Raw genomic sequence first — 17,526 nt, 5'->3', positions numbered from 1 at the left:
TTTCTCAGAAGTCATTTACACCTATTATGGCACTCCCTCCAGGCAATGACCATCATCCCTCTCTCACCTCCTCCTCCTCCCATCTTACTTCCTCCAAGCTCCAAATTCTTCCTCACTCAGTCCAGCAGAACAATTAAGTTCTCTCAAGCCCTTTCTCCTAAACTCAGCTCCAGGAACCCCTTTCAAAACCCAAGGCCCTTTGCTACCATGCCCAATGGAGTTGGACTTTTCTAGGTTCCAGAGGATATTCCCCTTGACTATCTTAGCTGATCTGTTTGTGGTGGTCTTCCTCACATTGGTGCAGGCGTCGTAAATAGAGGGTCCTCAATAAATCATACTGAAAGCTAAAATGTATCAAGCACCTACTAGGTGCTGGTGCTAGGTTATGCATTTCACACGCATCATCTCCTTCAATCTTCACAAAAACCTTGTAAAATAGAGATTATTATTATTCCTTTTTACAGATGAGGAAACTGAGACTTCATATAGTTTTAGGTGCCTGTGGTCATGTTATAGTTAGTGACAGAGGCAGATTCCAAAGCACTTACCAATATTGCTTAAGTGAATGAAAGAGAAGGTAAGGGACTCAAGAGAGGCTATGCTGGACAGGTAAGCTCTGGAAACTCTGGGGAATGAGGTGGTGGTTGTTTCCATGAACATGGAGGAGATCACCCAGAGTGATTGAGAAGGCCCAATCCGAGAGATACTGATGCTTAATGGAGCTGCAGAGAAGAAAAGGCAGTGGAAGAAGAGAGTTGCTGCATGCTGGAAGCCCGGAGAGGGAAGACTTTGAGGACAGAATGGCCAAGAGCAGGCCCAGGTGCCAACAACCTTCTGTCTGAAGGACTGAAAAAGAGTTGGGCCTCACCGGTGACCTCCAGAAGACTGATCTCCCAGCTGGAGCAGAAACAGGGAGGTGAGGAGGAGGTGTGGAAGTTTAGAGGTGGGGTGCAGATAACTCCGCTAAAGACTTAGCAGTGAAGCAAGAGGAAAGAGGCAGATGGGTGTATTCGCAGGATGGCTGATCCAGGAGGGGCTTCGGTATATTTTAATACAGAAGAAGCCTGATTGTATGTGGAGAGGAACGAGGTGGATGGGGGCTGGTCGGAGTCTGCTACAAGGTCTGCAGAACGTGAGGCTCGCTCGGCCTGGGCCCTGGAGGACAGAGGACCGATCCAGGCCGGGCTTGCAGACAGAATAGGCTGAGGACGTGGGGCACGTGACGGGCGCGAGGGCTGCGGGTCAGGGGGAAGGTGCTGGGTTCTGGAGTTCAGGCTGGAGGAGGGCTCCGACGGCCCTCTACTTCCTCACAGAAAAACAGGACCATGGTCTCGGTCCTGCAGCCCGGCCTCTCCTCGCATTACCTTGCCGGGGCCTCCGAGAAGGCCGGGGCGAGGATGGAGGGTGGGCACTGGCGGCTGGACCGAGCGGGGCGGAGCCGGGCGCAGGGCGCCGGCCTCCCTCCCCCGGTCCTCTCAGGTGACAGACCCCGCGGGCCCCCGCCCCACCCCCCGCATATTCAGGAGGCCAGGCGCGCCGGGACAGGGAGCAGCCAGCGCCGCCCGCCCGGAGCCTCAGCCGTCGGTGCGTGCGTGGGACCCGGGCACCGTCCTCCTCGAACCCGTCGCCCGCCATGGCCGCTGCGGCCGGCCCCCGCAGCCTCCTTGTTCTCCTCCAGGTGCTCGGGCTCGCCCTGGCGCAGATCGTAAGTCCCGCGGCCACTCCCGCGCCGGGGTCCGGGGTGCGGGGTCTGGGGTCCGGGGTTCAGGTCCAGGAGTCTGGTGAAGGGCTCTGCCTGTCCCCCACCCTCTGCTGACACTCTCTAGCCCGAGGGGCCGCTTCGAACAGTGCTGCGGCGCAAGTCCCCTCGGTAGGTGCACATATGGGGCACATCCCCGCACCGTGAAAGGAGGTGAATGAGCCGGGGAGCCAGAGGGACCCTGTCCCGAGATGCTCGGCCCTGCCCGGGACAGGCAGCGTGGGGCAGGAGCTGGCGCCGGGTCCTGGCAGCCCGGAGAGCCCAGGTGGCGGAGGAGACAATGGTGCCCATTCACGGAGCTCCGGAGCCTCCGCCCCCGCCGCCTCGCAGGGGGCGCCGGCTCCAGCCAGACGCCGCTCTCGCCCCGCGGGTGCCTCTCGGCGGGGCCCGCGGGCCTGCGTCTCACTTCCGATGGCCGGCGGGGGCTGCGGGCCTAACGGGACGCGGGCGCGGCGGGGCAGGGCCGGGGCGCCGTCTAGTGCCCAGAGCGGTTCGCAGCTCGCCTGCCGGGCGCCAGCCTGGGGAGGGCGCGGGCACCTGGCGCGCGCACGTCCCTCCTGGGTCAGGGCTGGCCCCCAAAAGAGGGCCACCCAAGGGTGAACGGAGGAGCGGTGCTGGGAGAGGGGTGCTCTGAGTGGTAGGAGAGAACAGGCTTCCTCTCCCTACGCACCCCCCTGCGCCTCACCGACTTTCTCTTCGGGTTTTACCCGCACCAGGGGGAGAGGAAGGGGTAACTACTCACCGTCTATACTCGTTGTTCATCTAAAGATAATACGAGCAACCATTCATTGAGGGCCAACTGCCCGCTAGGCACCACCGTGCCTGCCATCTGTGGTTGATTGGAGCCATCTCCATCTATTCCCCACCACGGCAGCGCAAGGACGACGTGGTACAATGGCAGGAGTCGGGCAGACTTAGGACGGAATCCCGGCTCCACCACTTACTCTCTGTGATCATGGACCCCTTAATCTTTCTGAGCCTGTTTCCTCAATTGCAAACTGGGGATCGTAATAGTATCCGCCTCACAGTTCTGAGCATTCCATAAGATCATATAGGTAATGTACACAGTTTCTGCTACACAGTAGGTTCTCAATAGACGGGAGTTCCCGGCTCCCTGCGGGGCTCCCTTTCCCAGGGGAGGTGCACCCCCGGGACGCCCAGCTCCCTGCACTGAGGGCTGCACCCCTGTGTGTGTTTTCAGAGAGGTCCGCCAGGAGAGCCGGGGCCCCCGGGTCCCCCGGGGCCGCCAGGAGTGCCTGGATCCGACGGCATCGACGTGAGTCTCTAACCTGGGACCGGAGAGGGAGGGGAGGCTGCGGACAAAGGGGAACTTTGTGAGCATTGGGAATGGGGGGTGGTGAGGTTGGTGTCTGGAGATGCAGTGCCCCTCGTTGCCAGTAGGCGGCGCCGGCCTGCACCACAAGGGACCCGTTTGTTCTGCAAAAACCTCAAACCAGCCCAGAGATGCAGATCCGGTTATAGCTGCCCGCGGACAAGGAGCTGCTGTTCCGTCTGCCGCCGCAGCTCACAGCGATTCCTTATCCCCCTCCCCTCCTCTCCCTTCTTTTTCGAGTTGGAGATGCCTTAACCCCTCGCCCTGCCCCCTGGCACGTCTAGATGCTTCTTCAGGGTAGTTTGGGCAAGACCGCTGACCAGCTGGGGCCAGACTCCTGTCTCTTCCCTTTGCATTTTTCTCCCGGATTTAGAACCAGCTGGGCTTGTTCCCTGCTCTCCTAGCATGATGAAGGTTAAATACCTCATTCTGGAGGCTCCCCCAGGAGGTCAGCTCCATGTTTACCCCTCTGGACAGACTTCTATTCAACTTGGTGCCCCCACCCTCCAAATACAGGGCTCTGGGCTCCCGCCAGCCTTCTGGCTGCTGCAGGCTCTGAAATGCCAGGGCACAACGAGGGGTACTGCATCTCCAGGCACCAACCTTACCACCCCATTCCCAATGCTCACTCTGGGGCTGAATGTGACTCCACAGGCCCCGCCTGTCCTCCACCAAGAGTCCTTTGTCACCGAGGAAAGAGGTCCTTCCCTCCTTGGGAACAGATTGAATCTGTCCCCTTCAAAGGTCCGCTTGGTCCTTGCCCCTTTTGTTTTCCTGACCCCAATTCAGAAGAGAGCCGCTGCCCACTTCACTCATCTCCCCTTCATGGTTTTCCAAAAGCCCCAGCTTTCTTCCCACGCTTGCCCCAATCCAAGACGCAGCAGCTCTCCGAGGTAACATGGAGCCCAAACCCCATTTACAGGTCTCATAACAGTCACCTTCCCAGCATCAGCATGTCTAAAACCCACCTGCATGTTGATATCACCCTCTCCAGCCTGGCTGGGGTTGGTCTCAATTCACCTATGGGGTTTTTTTTGAGGGAAAGGGAGCTATTTTACTAAAAAGTACAAGGCTGAGGAGACCCAGGACAGAAGAGAAGAGAGTGAGGAGAGGAGCCTGTGGGACCAGCCAGCCAGGGCCTGCGTGAGCCCATTGCGGGTAGCATGAGCCATAGCGTGCTGTCTCACCAACTTGTATCTTGCAGGGTGACAAGGGGCCCCCTGGGAAAGCTGGCCCTCCGGTGAGTGCTTTTTCCTCTTTGACCTTTGACCCTTCCAGTTCTTGCCCTCCTCTGGCTAATATCTACCTCACCTCTGTTTTCAAGGGACCTAAGGGAGATCCTGGCCAAGCAGGGCCAGATGGGCCAGACGGGAAGCCCGGGACCGATGTAAGTACCTGAATGTGGGGTGGAGCAGGTGAAGGCTCCACCCACTGGCTTCCAGAGCCCGGTGCTGGCATCTTCCCTGCTCTTCTCTTCAGAACGGGGCAGCAGGATAGAGACTGTACAGCTGTGAGCCCCTCTCACTTTCATATGACTTGTGACCTCACTGGAACCCCACGCCCACCTGAGAGTTTTGGATCACGGGCAGATGAGGGTGTAGAGAGGGGTTCTATTCTTCTGCAGCAACCAGGATTTAGTCTCCAGGTATCGGACTGAATACTCTGGGTGGTCCTGTCCTTATGCACTCCTCTTCCCTTCCCCTCCCCACCCCCTGGCAGCCCCAGGTGCAACTCAGGAAAGCAACATTATTTGGCTGATACCACAGAGTTCCCAGGGGCCCCAAGGTCACAGGCTCCTGGATACAGCCAGGGGCATTGGGACAGTCATCTGATTGAGGATACACTTGGGTCAGTCACTGAAACACGGGAGGAAGAAGGGGCCCCCATGAGTTGCCTTTGCCTTGCTGGCTCAAGAGGTGCCCACCAGGGCTGTGACCAGCCACCAGGGCCCCTCTAACTCGTTCACACCCTGTAAAGATTACAAAGCCCGTTGCCTTTCACATCAGTTTTCACATCCCCCCAGAGAGGTAAGCATGATTATTAACCCATTTTGCAGATGAGAAGACTAAGTCTCAGAAAAAGTTGCCAAGGGCAGACATCAAGAAAATAGCCAATCCAGACCCGTGTCTAGGTCTTCTAGACTCCTAAACTGAGAGGCATGAGGCCTGGGCTGACAAATCTTTGGGCCTTGGTTTCTCATGTTTCAAAAGAAGATAATTGTTCTGCCTGCCTGCCTCCCAGGGTTACTGTGGGCACAGGGCGGGAGGGAGAGTGAGGTGTTGAGGCCCCTAGGCCTTCAGGATGAAAGGCAGCCTGGGCCCACCCAGGAGAGCCCTCCAGATCTGCCCTGCCCCACGGGTCAGGGAGCAGGTTTGTTCCTTGCTGATGTTCCTTCTCTTTCTTCCCCAGGGTCTAACTGGAGCCAAGGGGGAGCCTGGCCCCATGGGGATCCCTGGAGTCAAGGTAAGTGGCCTGCTGGGGACTGGCCAGCATGGGCAATGTAGGGCCAGAGTTTGGGAGGGGCTGTGGTAGAGAGGAGCAGGGATCCAGGAGACCCCAGCCTCTGAGCCTCTCCCAATGTTCTTGCAGGGCCAGCCTGGGCTCCCAGGTCCCCCGGGTCTGCCGGTGAGTAGAACCCATAAGGGCTTCGAGGGACCCTTGGTGGGTAGGGGGGACTTGCAGAAGGAGCCATGAACCTAATCTTTCCTTTTGTTCCAGGGCCCTGGCTTCGCTGGACCTCCTGTGAGTCATCAGGGATGAGGCAGGGTCCCTGGGACTCCCAGGGAAGGAGGATGCAGAAGGGCCTCCAGGGGACTGGCCATCATGGGGAGGACCCAGCATGCTGTGATGGTGTCGGGAATGGGCAGACTTGCCAGAGAACTCTGGGCCAGCCCACTCTGGGCCTATCCACTGGCTCTGGGGTTCTCTGGCCCTTAAAGCCTTAATCTGTCAGTCTCTCTGGGGTTGGTTGCAAAGTAAAAGTGGGGAAGGGGGCTTTGGGTGCCCATTCCTACCTTTGTGTAGGGTGGTCTAACCTTCCAAGGCATCCTGGCCAGTGACATCTCTGTTCCTAGGGACCACCTGGACCTGTTGGGCTCCCTGGTGAGATTGGAATCACAGGCCCCAAGGTGAGCCCCAGCCACCCCTCTGCTCACTCTATCTCCTGCCCTCTGCCTCCAAGCTGGCAAGTTGAGTGTCTCTTCAGGAGTTCCTGGGCCGGCTTCTGGCCACCAGGGAGCTCCTCCAGGTCTGGGGCAGAAGCCCCTCTGCTAAGCCCACCCTGTTGTAGGTCTTTCAGGGAGGCCCAGGGCTGGGGCCATTGATCTTCCCAAGAGCCCAGATCTCAGGAGGTGACCTGGAGGGCAGGGTGGACAGGGCAGTTGCAGGAACTGGAGGAGGGGACAAAGGTGACCTGGGGGGGGCTGGACAGGTATAAGTTGGGCCTCTCTTGCTTCCAGGGGGATCCTGGACCAGAGGGACCATCAGGGCCCCCAGGCCCCCCTGGGAAACCGGTAAGCGTCCTCAGACCTCCCACATGGGGAAGGACAAGTGTCCTTGGCGCAAGCTTGGGGTGGGGAAGGTTTGGGTCAGGCTCCATCTCCATACATCTCCTCTCAGGGCCGCCCCGGAACCATCCCGGGCCTGGAAGGCAGCGCGGATTTCCTGGTGAGAGGCGGGGCCTGGGGCGGCGCTCATGCGGGGAAGGGGCGGGTCGGCTGGAGACGGGGCGGGCGTGGAGATAGTTTCGGTCAGGGAGATAGGGTCAGAGGGAGATGGGGAGGGGCTGGGCAGAGGTGCGGCCAGGTGGGGTGGGAGGAGCCTTCGGGAGTGGGCAAATGGGGAAACACTGCCAAGTTGGCCTGGGGCAGGCCAGTGACCACAGAGCCCTGCGGGATTTTCTTTTCAGTGTCCAACCAACTGTCCAGCGGGAGCTAAAGGCCCCCCAGGATTGCAGGGAGTGAAGGTGAGCGCGTGGCCCGAGTCTTGGGGGGCGGGGCAGGTGGTTGGGAGAGGACCTCACACTCTGCTCTCCCCTTTGCTTCAGGGGCATCCTGGCAAACGCGGGGCTCTGGGAGATTCCGGCCGCCAGGGGAAGCCGGTGAGTGTGAGGGTTGCGGGCCGTGGGAGGGGGTATGTGGAGAGGGCCCTACAGAGGCCTCTGCCCTTCATCATCCCTTCCCCTTCACAGTGGGTCTCTGGGGACTGAGCCTTGAGGCGGGAGGCAGGAGGCAGGAGGCCTATGTTCTTAGGTTAATGTGTCTCTGGGCAAGTCCCTACTCCTTGCTGGGCCTCCATTTCCCCCATCCATCTGTCACATGAGACCGTGTGGGTTCTAGGGGTCCTTCCTGTCTGATTTTGCTGGGAAGGGGTGGTATCTTTGGTTGTCTGTGTATTTGTCTCTCCATCTGCCTGCCTGTCTGATCAGTCATTCCTGTCCGTTAGGGTCCTAAGGGCGATGTGGGTGCCTCTGGAGAGCAAGGCATCCCTGGACCGCAGGTAAGGAACACTCCTCCCAGGACCCTGCTCTCCTCGTCTTGGGAGACCTCAGTAGAGTCATTTCCCTGCCCTGGCCTCTAACTTGTAAAAAAGACGCCTGTGCCCAGCTGGTGTGTCTCTGGGTAGGGAGAGGGTGCCTGAGGCTGACTATTAGAAATTGGGGGGCCGGCCCCGTGGCTTAGTGGTTAAGTGAGCGCGCTCCACTGCTGGCGACCCGGGTTCGGATCCTGGGCTCGCACCGACGCGCTGCTTCTCTGGCCATGCTGAGGCCGCGTCCCACATACAGCAACTAGAAGGATGTGCAGCTATAACACACAACTATCTACTGGGGCTTTGGGGGGAAAAAATAAATAAATAAAATAAAAAAATAAAAAAATAAAAAAAAGAAATTGGGGGACAGGAACCAAGGCTGTCAGCCAGAAGACTTGGCTGAGGCCCAGGTTCTGCCACTGTCCCTTTGAGTGACCCTAGCAAGTCCCTCCCCATCTATGAGCCTCAATGTCTCATCTGTGAGATAGGGACTCTGCTGCCTGCCCCAGAGGGGCATTGTGAAAATTAGGGGTGGGGGTCAGGGAAGGAATCATGAAGTGGGTCTTGTAATTGCCATCACTGTCATTCTTCTGTCTCAATAGGGTCCCCAGGGCGTCAGGGGCTACCCAGGCATGGAGGGACCCAAAGGAGAGACAGTAAGTGATCTGGGGGTGTCCTGCAAAAGTTGGCATGACCAGCCCTCTGGGGTCCAGCCAGGACTGACCACAACCCCTACCTCTCCCCAGGGTCCTCGTGGGTACAAAGGCATGGTGGGCTCCATTGGCGCCGCCGGGTCTCCGGTAAGTCTGCTTCTGCTCACCTCCCCACTCACACCTCCTCCAGGCTAGAACTCCTGGGGCTGCAGAGGGGGTGCGGCTCCCCCTGAGCCCATGTAACCCGGATTCCTGTTTGTCTTTCTTGCCAGGGTGAGGAAGGTCCGCGGGGGTCACCAGGCCGAGCTGGGGAGAAGGGCGACGTGGTGAGTCCTCAGGCACCCCTTGTCCAGTCAGCGCCCCTCCAAAGTACCGGGCAGGACTCAGCTCCACCCAAGGCTGGTGTGTGTGTGTGCGCGCGTGCACGTGTCTGAGCGAGTGTTACTCTGTGCATCTGTGCGTGTGCGTGACTGGTGCGGGGGAGAAGCGCCCATGCCTAGAGCCCACTCAGCCCCCCTCAGCCCCCACTCCTTGAAGCCCAGCCTGTTGCTGATCAAATTCAGAGAATCCAGTCCCACGGTCACTGGGGCCAGACAATGAAATTCCAGCAAATCAGCCATGGGGCTAATGGGATTTGGTCCAGATCCCAGTTCTCTTAACGCTTTTTTTTAAAACAATAGAATATTTCTTTCCAGCAGTTTTGAGTTTACAGAAAAATTGAGCAGAAAAACTTTTTTAAGTTTTTTATTTTGCGAGTTTTTAAACATACACAAAAGTAATGAGAATGATAAATGCACCCCCATATACCCATCTCCCCAAATTAACATTTTGCCATACTCACCTCATCCATGCCCTTTTCTCCCTCCTTCTCTCTTTGTTCTTGCTTTGCTCTGATATTTTCAAGCAAATCCTTAACATCATGTCATTTCACCCCTAAATAATTCTGTATGTATCTCAAAAATAAGGACTTTTTCTCACCTAATCACAGTATCATCATACCAACAAAATTTTCAGTTATTCCCTAATATCATCAAATAACCAGTCTGCATTAAATTTTTCCCAATTATCTGAAAAATGTCTTTTCAAGGTTCTTGTTCAAATTGAGACACAAACCAAGTCCACGCCTGCATTTGGTTGCTGTGTTTCTTCCCACATGCGTCGCTCAGGGCCCTGCTGGGGCCTCAGTGAGTGTGGTGCCCTCCCCTGTCCCGTCACTGCATCTGCCCAGCCCAGTCCTGCTTGGCGCTGACCTCTACTCCCTCCCGCTGGGTCCAGGGCAGAAAGAGCTCTCCCAGGCCCCTCTCCTCCAGCCCCTGCTCAGCGTGGCCTGTGCCAGAGGGCCCCTGAGACCCAGAGGTCACTGTTCTCAGCTGTTCCCCTCTCCGAACAGCCAGACAGGGTTCAGCATCCTGAAGGTGACCTCATCTCTGTCTACTTGCAGGGCAGTCAAGGTGTTCGAGGACCCCAGGGAATAACAGGCCCGAAGGGAGCAACCGTAAGTGGCCCAGGCCCACCTGGACAGAGGGCAGGGTCCAGTCAGCTCTCCAAGCCCTGAGAGGACAAAGATCCTGGGATTCTAGACTGAACTCGGCTGCAGGCAGGCTGGCTCTGTCGCTTCAGGAAATGCCCTCTTTCTACGCCTTAGTTTTTTCACCTGTAAATGGGGTGATGATGTAGAAGTCATGGGAAGCTTGCAGCAATCTGGGACTCTTCTCACCCACACAAGGAAAGGACTGTGGTCCATCCCCTGAAATCCCCCTCCCACCTCTACTCCCCTCCCCTAGTTGGCTAGTGGGTCTCCTCAAAATGACCAGACTCACTTCCTACCTGCACACTGCAGCTGTCATAGAGGGACATGGGTGAGTGGCCTGACCCCAGGCATCTCTCCATTGTGAGTCTCCCTACAACTTTCCTCCTGGGCAGGGTCCCCCGGGCATCGACGGCAAGGACGGGACCCCAGGCACACCTGGCGTGAAGGTAGGAATGGGGACTGCTGGTGGGATTGGGGCAGGGGTCAGGGCGCTTCCCAGCTCAGGCCCTGAGTCCTATCACACTGATCCTGGAGGCCTAGGAGCCTGGGATCCTCAGGTGTGTCACTGGCATATTCCTTCTTGCCTCAGGCAGGGCCTCAGTTTCCCGGCCTGCACTTGGGTGGAAGCCATGGACTTCCGTAGCTGGTGCTCTCATTTGTGCCTCTGGTTTTCTGTCTCTCCAGGGCAGTGCAGGTCAGGCGGGGCGGCCAGGAAACCCAGGCCACCAGGGCCTCGCGGTGAGTATGGGCTGGAGCCCTGGGGGCCGCCCCACGGTAAGCTGCTTCTCCTCAGAGAGGCCAGGCTCTGTTGCTCCCCTCCCCGTGGCGGCATGAGTGACTGATGAGCTTGAAATCCACGTGCCCAGGGCTCCTGCTTTAGTCCTCGTGCCTCTCCCGGCCCCGGCCTCACCACTACCTCTGTGGCCTCTGGCCTGGCTTAGGCCTCATCATTTGGACAATTGCTCCAGCCTTCTCTTTAGCCATTCTAATCCTCCTTGTTGGCTAAGTAGAATCTGATCATTTCCCTCCTAAAGCACCTTCCATGGTGTCTCCAGGGAAAACTCATTCTGTCCAGTCATTCGTAAAGAGTTACTGAGTACCCGAGGTACACTGGGTGGCAGGGAGACACTCATGACCAGGCCAGCTACAATCCTTGTCCTCACAGCTCATCTTAGCTTCCAAGGACTACCATAATCTGACCCCAGCTACCCCTCCTGCCACATCAGCTGCTGCCCCTTCACGTCCTCTCCCTTCTCAACACTGCCTCCGTTTTTCTACCTCAGGCCTTTGCTGGTCCCTCTGCTTGGAATGTTCTTCCCCGTCTCTCTGTGCCTTCTCACCCTTCAGGCCCACCTCCATCCCACACTTTCTGGGCTCCAGTCCATGAGAACCCCACCACCCCCCAGTTGGGGGTACTGAGGCCAAGGCCTGCTAACATGCCCATGTGTAGACTGTGTTCCTGTATGCACTCACGTGTGCCTGTGAGCACATAAGTGTGCTCCTCTTCTCCCTATGGACCACGGACCCTGGTAGGCAGGCCCCTCTGTACCCCGTCCTCTCCCACCAGTCCAGTTTATGATGCCGTGGCTGGGCCTGCTGCTGTTCAGCTCCCACAGGCAGCGGAGGATCTGGCTTGGGGATGGGAAGCAGCACAGCAGGTGCATGGGGCTTCCCCATGCCAGGGCGGAAACTGATGTCGGCTTCTTTCTCCAGGGTGTGCCGGGCCAGCCCGGGACAAAAGGAGGCCCTGGAGACAAGGTGAGGTGACCCCAAGCTGGGCGCAGATTGGGCTTCATCTGGGCAAGGGAGCCTGGGGGCAGGGATCAGGGGCATGGCTTAAAGACTGCAAGACCCAGGCCTCACCCCAGGCTCAGCGACTCAGCCTGGACACAAGTCCCTTGGGCCTAACCACCTCCCTCCTGCCACGCCCTCACCCCACCCCTCATCCTTGCTCAGTGGAGACAGGATGGCGTGGCTCCAAATCCAGAGGAGAAACAAACACAGGAAGATCAGTGGTGTCCAGAGGACCTGACCAAGAACACCTCTCCCCTCCCCAACTCATCTGGATCTAGAGGCTGTCTAGAGTTCACTGGGGCTTCTCCAAGGCCAAAGGCCTGACTGGGCTACCCAGACTGACCTTAGAACTGTGTTTTCCTGCAGGGTGAGCCAGGCCAGCAGGGCCCCCCTGGATTCTCTGGTCCCCCTGGGAAGGAGGTAAGTGCCCCCTCCTCTGACACAAGGGCTCTTGCTTTGGCTCCCCAAGCCTGATGACCCTGCATTCAGCGTATGGGGCCTGAGTGAGACGGTGGGGTGGAGCCCTAGCCTGAGGATGCCCTGGGTGCCAGCCAGGGCTCTGCCACGCCTACTGACCCAGGGAAGCTCCCTTCTCCTCTCTGGAGCCCTGTTTCCCTACGTATAATGCAGTGAGGGTGAGGACTGGTTCTGCCCTGGGGTGTGACCTCCCCAGATGGCCAAGCTGACTGGGGCTGAGAATCCAGCAGGTGGTCATTCATTCATTCCATAAACATTCACCAAATATTGCAACTGTGCTAGACACTGAGAAGATAGTCTCCTACTCACATGGAGCTTACCGCTTTTGGAAAAGACAGACATTAAATAAATGATCACGTGATGGCTAATTACAATTGTGGTGAGTCCTAGGAAGGGAAAGTATGGGGACCCAAAGGAAAGAACAGGGGTGAGGGAAGCCTTCCCTGATGAAGCAGATTAGCTGAGCCCCAGGGTGGGTAGGGGTTGGCCAGGTGTGAAAGGGAGGGATCCACCAGAACTACTGCTTACCCCAATTTCTCTGTCCACCAGGGAGAACCAGGGCCTCAAGGAGAAATCGGTCCTCGGGGCATCGTAGGGCAGAAGGTAAGTGCCTGGCACAGTGGCCCCTCCCTGGGGGCCTTTGCAGCAGCTGGCACTGCTGGACCCAGCATCTGCCCAGTCCCACCAGCCTGTGTGAGGCCTCCCCAGCCAAGGTCTGAGTTTGCTGGTCTGTGAAGTGGAGCGAAGGGCCTCCATGCTGGTGACAGCAGGAGTGGAGGGCAGCCGACCATGCAGGGGCAAGGATCTGGCAGGGGGAGGCTGCCCCTGCTGATAGCCGGAGTTTGACCCTCTCTTTCCATTTCAGGGTGACCAGGGTGAGAGGGGGCCAGTGGGGCAGCCAGGCCCTCAAGGGCAGCAGGTAAGTGCAGGGTGGCTGAGATGGGCGGTGGGGTGCGTGTCTGGGCACCTCACCTGATTTACTCCTCTGGTTTCTTTTCTCCTTAGGGCCCCAAGGGGGAACCGGGGCCCCCCGGAATTCCAGGGCCCCAAGGCTTGCCAGGCATCAAGGGAGACAAGGTACTAGATGGGGCTGGAAAATACCTGGGAAAGAAGCCCTGAGACCCTGGGCGAGGGGTCGGTGGAGCTGTTAGATGCTGGAACGCTCCAAATCCTCGCGCAAAAATTACTTTGCGGGGAGCCTGGGGGGCGAGGCGGAGCTGCGGAGGAGGGTGTGGCCGGGAGCCGGGGTGGGGGGCCCTGCGGACCCAGCCCTCCCTGGAGAGGGGAACTCACCAAGCCCGCGACCTCCCGCTTTCTGCAGGGCTCCCCGGGGAAGACCGGCCCCCGTGGTGGAGTGGTGAGTACAGCGCCGCCGCTGCCCTGCCCTCGGGGCGCCCGGGGCGTCGCGGTGGGGCTGGGGGGGATGGGGGGGAGGGTGTCACAGCCTCCGCGCGGCAGCTTCACCGCTGCTCTGACCCGTTGTTCTCAATTTGCAGGGCGACCCGGGGGTAGCCGGCCTTCCAGGAGAGAAAGGCGAGAAGGTGAGCGGGCTGCGCGGGGCGGTCGGGGAGGCGGTGGGCGGGCGGGCGCGGGGGCCTCACCTCCTCATGACCGCGCTTCTTTGTGCTGCAGGGCGAGTCTGGCGAGCCGGGGCCCCAGGGACAGGTGAGTCCTGCCCCCGCGACGCCGCCCTCCTCCTCTCCCGCCATCCCCGCCCCCCTTCCCTCTCCAGGCCCACGCGCCCACCCCCTCGACCCCCACCCCATCCCGGACACCCTCCCGCTCCGGCCCGTGAGTCCTCTCACCGCTGCTCTGCACCCACCCCGCTCCTGGCAGCAAGGAGTCCGCGGAGAACCCGGCTACCCGGGCCCCAATGGGGATGCGGGCGCCCCAGGAGTGCAGGGCTACCCTGGGCCCCCCGGCCCTCGAGGACTGGCTGGAGATCGCGGCATGCCGGGACAGCCCGGGAGACAGGGCGTGGCGGTGAGTTGGTCCCCGGGGGAGGGAGAGTCTCCTGGGTAGGAAATCTCTTCGGAGTGCTGCTTATCCCCCAAAGGCTGGGAGTTCCCAGAACTGCTGGCTTCTCTGAGGCTGGGTCCAAGCTCCAGATCAGAGAAGACGGGTGTGGGTGCAGCAGGAGGGATTTCAGTCAGATGGTGAAAATACTTCCGGTGAGAAAATGGGAGCAGGAGGGAGTCATAGGGCACAGGAGCAGTCAGCCCTGGCAGCGGGGGACTTCTTCCTGAAAGGCCTTCTCTGCTTTCAGGGCCGAGATGCCAGTGACCAGCACATCGTGGACGTGGTGCTGAAGATGCTGCAAGGTGAGGGGAGGGCTGGCAACCCCTCCTCATAGTCAATGTCAGGGCATGGCCACCCTTCAGGAGCCTCTCCAGTGGCCTTGCCAGAGAGCCTGGAGTCCTGGGTGCTCCTTCCAGCTCTGCCTCCAAGGAGCTGGGGACCTTCCATACATCCCTGCCCTCTCCAGACCTTCGACTTCCCAACATGTGAATTGTCTGCACACCTAGGAGCCGGGGGCCATCAGGATGCTCTGCCTTCCCATTTGACTGAGATGACACCCATCTCAAATACTTCTCTCTCTCTCTCCCTCCCTTCTTCCCTTCAGAGCAACTGGCAGAGGTGGCTGTGAGTGCCAAGCGGGAGGCCCTAGGTGCAACTGGCATGGTGGGTCCCCCAGGACCCCCTGGGCCTCCTGGATACCCAGGCAAGCAGGGACTCCATGGGCATCCTGGCCCTCGGGGCATTCCTGGCATCGTGGGAGCCGTGGGTCAGATTGGCAACACCGGGCCCAAGGGTGAGTGCTGTTCTGGGGTGGGGGTGGGGCAGGAGGCTGGGGATTTGGCCTCCGCCAACCCCAGGGGTCTCGGTTGTGCCTGCTGATTGCCCAGCCTCCTGTTTTCTTTCATCATTCCCCTCCCCGGGATGAGGTACAGGCACTTTCCCCCATTCCCTCAGCCAAATTTTTTAGAACTCCTGGGCTTGCTTTCTCAGTAGCAAATTGATGGAAATGAATGTACTATTTTATAACGTGGACTTTTTTTTTTATTTACTTAGTGGTACCCCACAAACATCTTCCCATGTCTCTAGAAGTGGGGGGGCAGATTAGCAAAGTAGGCGGGCTCAAGAGTCGCAAAACGATTATCAATCCAGACTCGGCCACTTTCTCCTTGTGGACCTTGAACAAGTTACTGATAATCTCCCTGGGCCTTAGATTTATCATCTGTAAAAGGGGGATATTAATAGCAGCAGCCTCATAGCGTTGTCATTGTGCAGATTATATTTAGAGGTAATTTACATGGAGTTGGCACAGAGTAAATGCCAGCTATTGTTATTATTAGATACTTTCCTGTCATGAACTTTATCGGCTGTATAACCTTCCATCTTTTGTCTGGACCTTCCTTTTTTTTTTAAAGATTTTATTTATTTATTTATTTATTTTCCCCCCAAAGCCCCAGTAGATAGTTGTATGTCATAGTTGCACATCCTTCTAGTTGCTGTATGTGGGACGCGGCCTCAGCATGGCCCGAGAAGTGGTGCGTCTGTGTGCGCCCGGGATCCGAACCCGGGCCGCCAGCATCAGAGCGCACGCACTTAACCGCTAAGTCACTGGGCCGGCCCTGGACCTTCCTTTATTTAACCAGTTCTGCAGTCATTCCAACTTTCCCCTATTATAAACCAGCACAAAACAGGAATACTTGCTATGTGTGAAATAGAAATTAAATAGCAACCAAAGTAGAAAACACATTTACCAGTTCTGAAAAACTAAAGGCTTCCTTCTTTCTCTGCAGGAAAACGTGGAGAGAAGGGTGACCAGGGAGACGTAGGACGTGGGCATCCTGGGATGCCTGGGCCCCCCGGGATCCCAGGTAAGACCTTAGCCCTGCACAGCTGCAGTTCTGTCCCTCAGCTCCGGGAATGACCCACAGACAACTGGGTCTCTTCCGTGGAGGCCTCATGCTCAGTGAACTCAGTCCCACATGTCCAGCTCTTGCACCCCCGTGGAGCACCCAGGAGCCTCTGGGTGGAGTCTGGCCAGGAACTGGACAGCTGGGATTCTGAGCATTTCCTGGTTGCACCAAAATCTGCACCAAACGAAGGGACATTTGCTCCTAAGACTCACTGATGGGAAGCTGGGAGTAATGGACAATCACACGTGACTCTCAGAGCCTGTCTCTGGGGCAGCGTCCCTTCTTCCTGTGGTGTCCTTGGCCTCATTTTCTCCACCTGAAAAATGGGACTTAAGAATTCTAGAGTTGAGACAGGAAGCCTTCATGTTTTGACCTTCTCCCTTTCACAGGACTCCCTGGCCGGCCTGGCCAGGCAATCAATGGCAAGGATGGAGATCGAGGGTCCCCAGGCGCCCCTGGAGAGGCAGGCCGACCTGGTCTGCCAGGCCCCGTGGGGCTGCCAGGCTTCTGTGAGCCTGCAGCCTGCCTCGGAGCCTCAGCCTACGCCTCTGCACGCCTCACGGAGCCTGGATCCATCAAGGGGCCTTGAACATCAGGCCAGGACAGAGCCCGGCGGGCATCCTGGGGGGAAAGGACCAGGTCCCCTCTGGGTGGACATGCACCGCATCCCTCAGCCCAGGAAACCAGCTTTCCTAGCACCTTCTATCTGGGACCTGGAAGTCCTGAGGAAAAAGAAATTCTGTAACATGCGGGAAGGGAAGGGAGGGCATCGAAGTGAAAAGGTGAGGCCGACAGACAGGGCAAGTGTCACTGGAGAGTCCAAGCTCCAAAGAGGATGGGGTGGCTTTCCCTCCTGGAGCACCACTCAGATGTTACCAAACAAACGTCTCTTTAGTCTGTGCCATGCTCCACTGGCCTCTTGTCCTCGGGGCACGTGGACTAAGGTCTCTGCCGGTTCCTGATCCCGTTTCCACCCCCTGGACTTGCTGGGTGACTGCTGCTGGGTGACTACCCTGAGGTGGCTGTCCTTAAGCCAGCCCCACTACTTCCCTCCCATCTGAGTATTTAAACACCCATCTCCCTTCTCTTTCTGGCATTACCGTCTTCCACCACCCCCCTAGAGCCACCCAGGCCTTTCTGTAAATAAAAGCCCCCAACTGGGGTATAAACCAGGATGTGAGTTGTTGGGCTTAATTTCTCATGATTTGGGAGTGGGAGGTTGTCGCCGCCCCTCCATTGCCTGGCAGGATAGTTGGGGGCTCCAGAAGGGGAGGGTAGTGGGTGGGGTACCCACTACCTGGGCACATCCTGAATTGTAAGCATTAGGATGGCATGGCATGTTTGAGGAACATCTGTGGGAAGAACCTGGGGGTCAAGTCAGCATGGTGACCTGTGTAATTCTGGGCAAATCCCTTCCGGGTTTTTGTACAACTGTGGCAAGGACTCAGTCATGTCTATGGATCCCAGTAGAGCCCACCCAGTGTCTTGCCAGGGCCTGGCACATAGGAGGCCCTCTGTGAGTTTCA

The 17,526-nt window shown here is 58.0% G+C and overlaps 1 protein-coding gene across 1 annotated transcript; it reads left to right on the top strand.

Annotated features, from left to right (window-relative positions):
- The first annotated feature begins 1,550 nt into the window (after positions 1-1,550).
- COL9A2 (collagen type IX alpha 2 chain) lies at positions 1,551-17,173 on the top strand. Its single transcript, XM_058553790.1, has 32 exons — positions 1,551-1,705; positions 2,961-3,035; positions 4,297-4,332; positions 4,417-4,479; positions 5,502-5,555; positions 5,682-5,717; positions 5,811-5,834; positions 6,167-6,220; positions 6,551-6,604; positions 6,711-6,758; positions 7,000-7,056; positions 7,138-7,191; positions 7,536-7,589; positions 8,222-8,275; positions 8,366-8,419; positions 8,545-8,598; positions 9,714-9,767; positions 10,196-10,249; positions 10,488-10,541; positions 11,517-11,561; positions 11,964-12,017; positions 12,624-12,677; positions 12,940-12,993; positions 13,080-13,151; positions 13,396-13,431; positions 13,571-13,615; positions 13,707-13,739; positions 13,911-14,057; positions 14,341-14,395; positions 14,698-14,886; positions 15,881-15,958; positions 16,390-17,173. Exons 1-32 carry the CDS (start codon positions 1,634-1,636, stop codon positions 16,587-16,589), a joined length of 2,067 nt encoding a protein of 688 aa, XP_058409773.1. The 5' UTR covers positions 1,551-1,633; the 3' UTR covers positions 16,590-17,173.
- Positions 17,174-17,526: the final 353 nt, after the last annotated feature.

This window comes from Diceros bicornis, chromosome 13 (genome assembly GCF_020826845.1).
Source record: "Diceros bicornis minor isolate mBicDic1 chromosome 13, mDicBic1.mat.cur, whole genome shotgun sequence".
NCBI classification, from domain to species: Eukaryota; Metazoa; Chordata; class Mammalia; order Perissodactyla; family Rhinocerotidae; genus Diceros; species Diceros bicornis.
This window is presented reverse-complemented; position numbering and strand designations above follow the sequence as displayed.

Excerpts from the sequence above, each read along its gene's own strand:
- COL9A2 (XM_058553790.1), top strand. The coding sequence starts at position 1,634 with ATGGCCGCTGCGGCCGGCCCCCGCAGCCTCCTTGTTCTCCTCCAGGTG. Across the intron at positions 5,718-5,810 it reads CAGGTCCCCCGGGTCTGCCG|GGCCCTGGCTTCGCTGGACC; the intron begins GTGAGTAGAACC and ends CTTTTGTTCCAG. Across the intron at positions 11,562-11,963 it reads AAGGAGGCCCTGGAGACAAG|GGTGAGCCAGGCCAGCAGGG; the intron begins GTGAGGTGACCC and ends GTTTTCCTGCAG.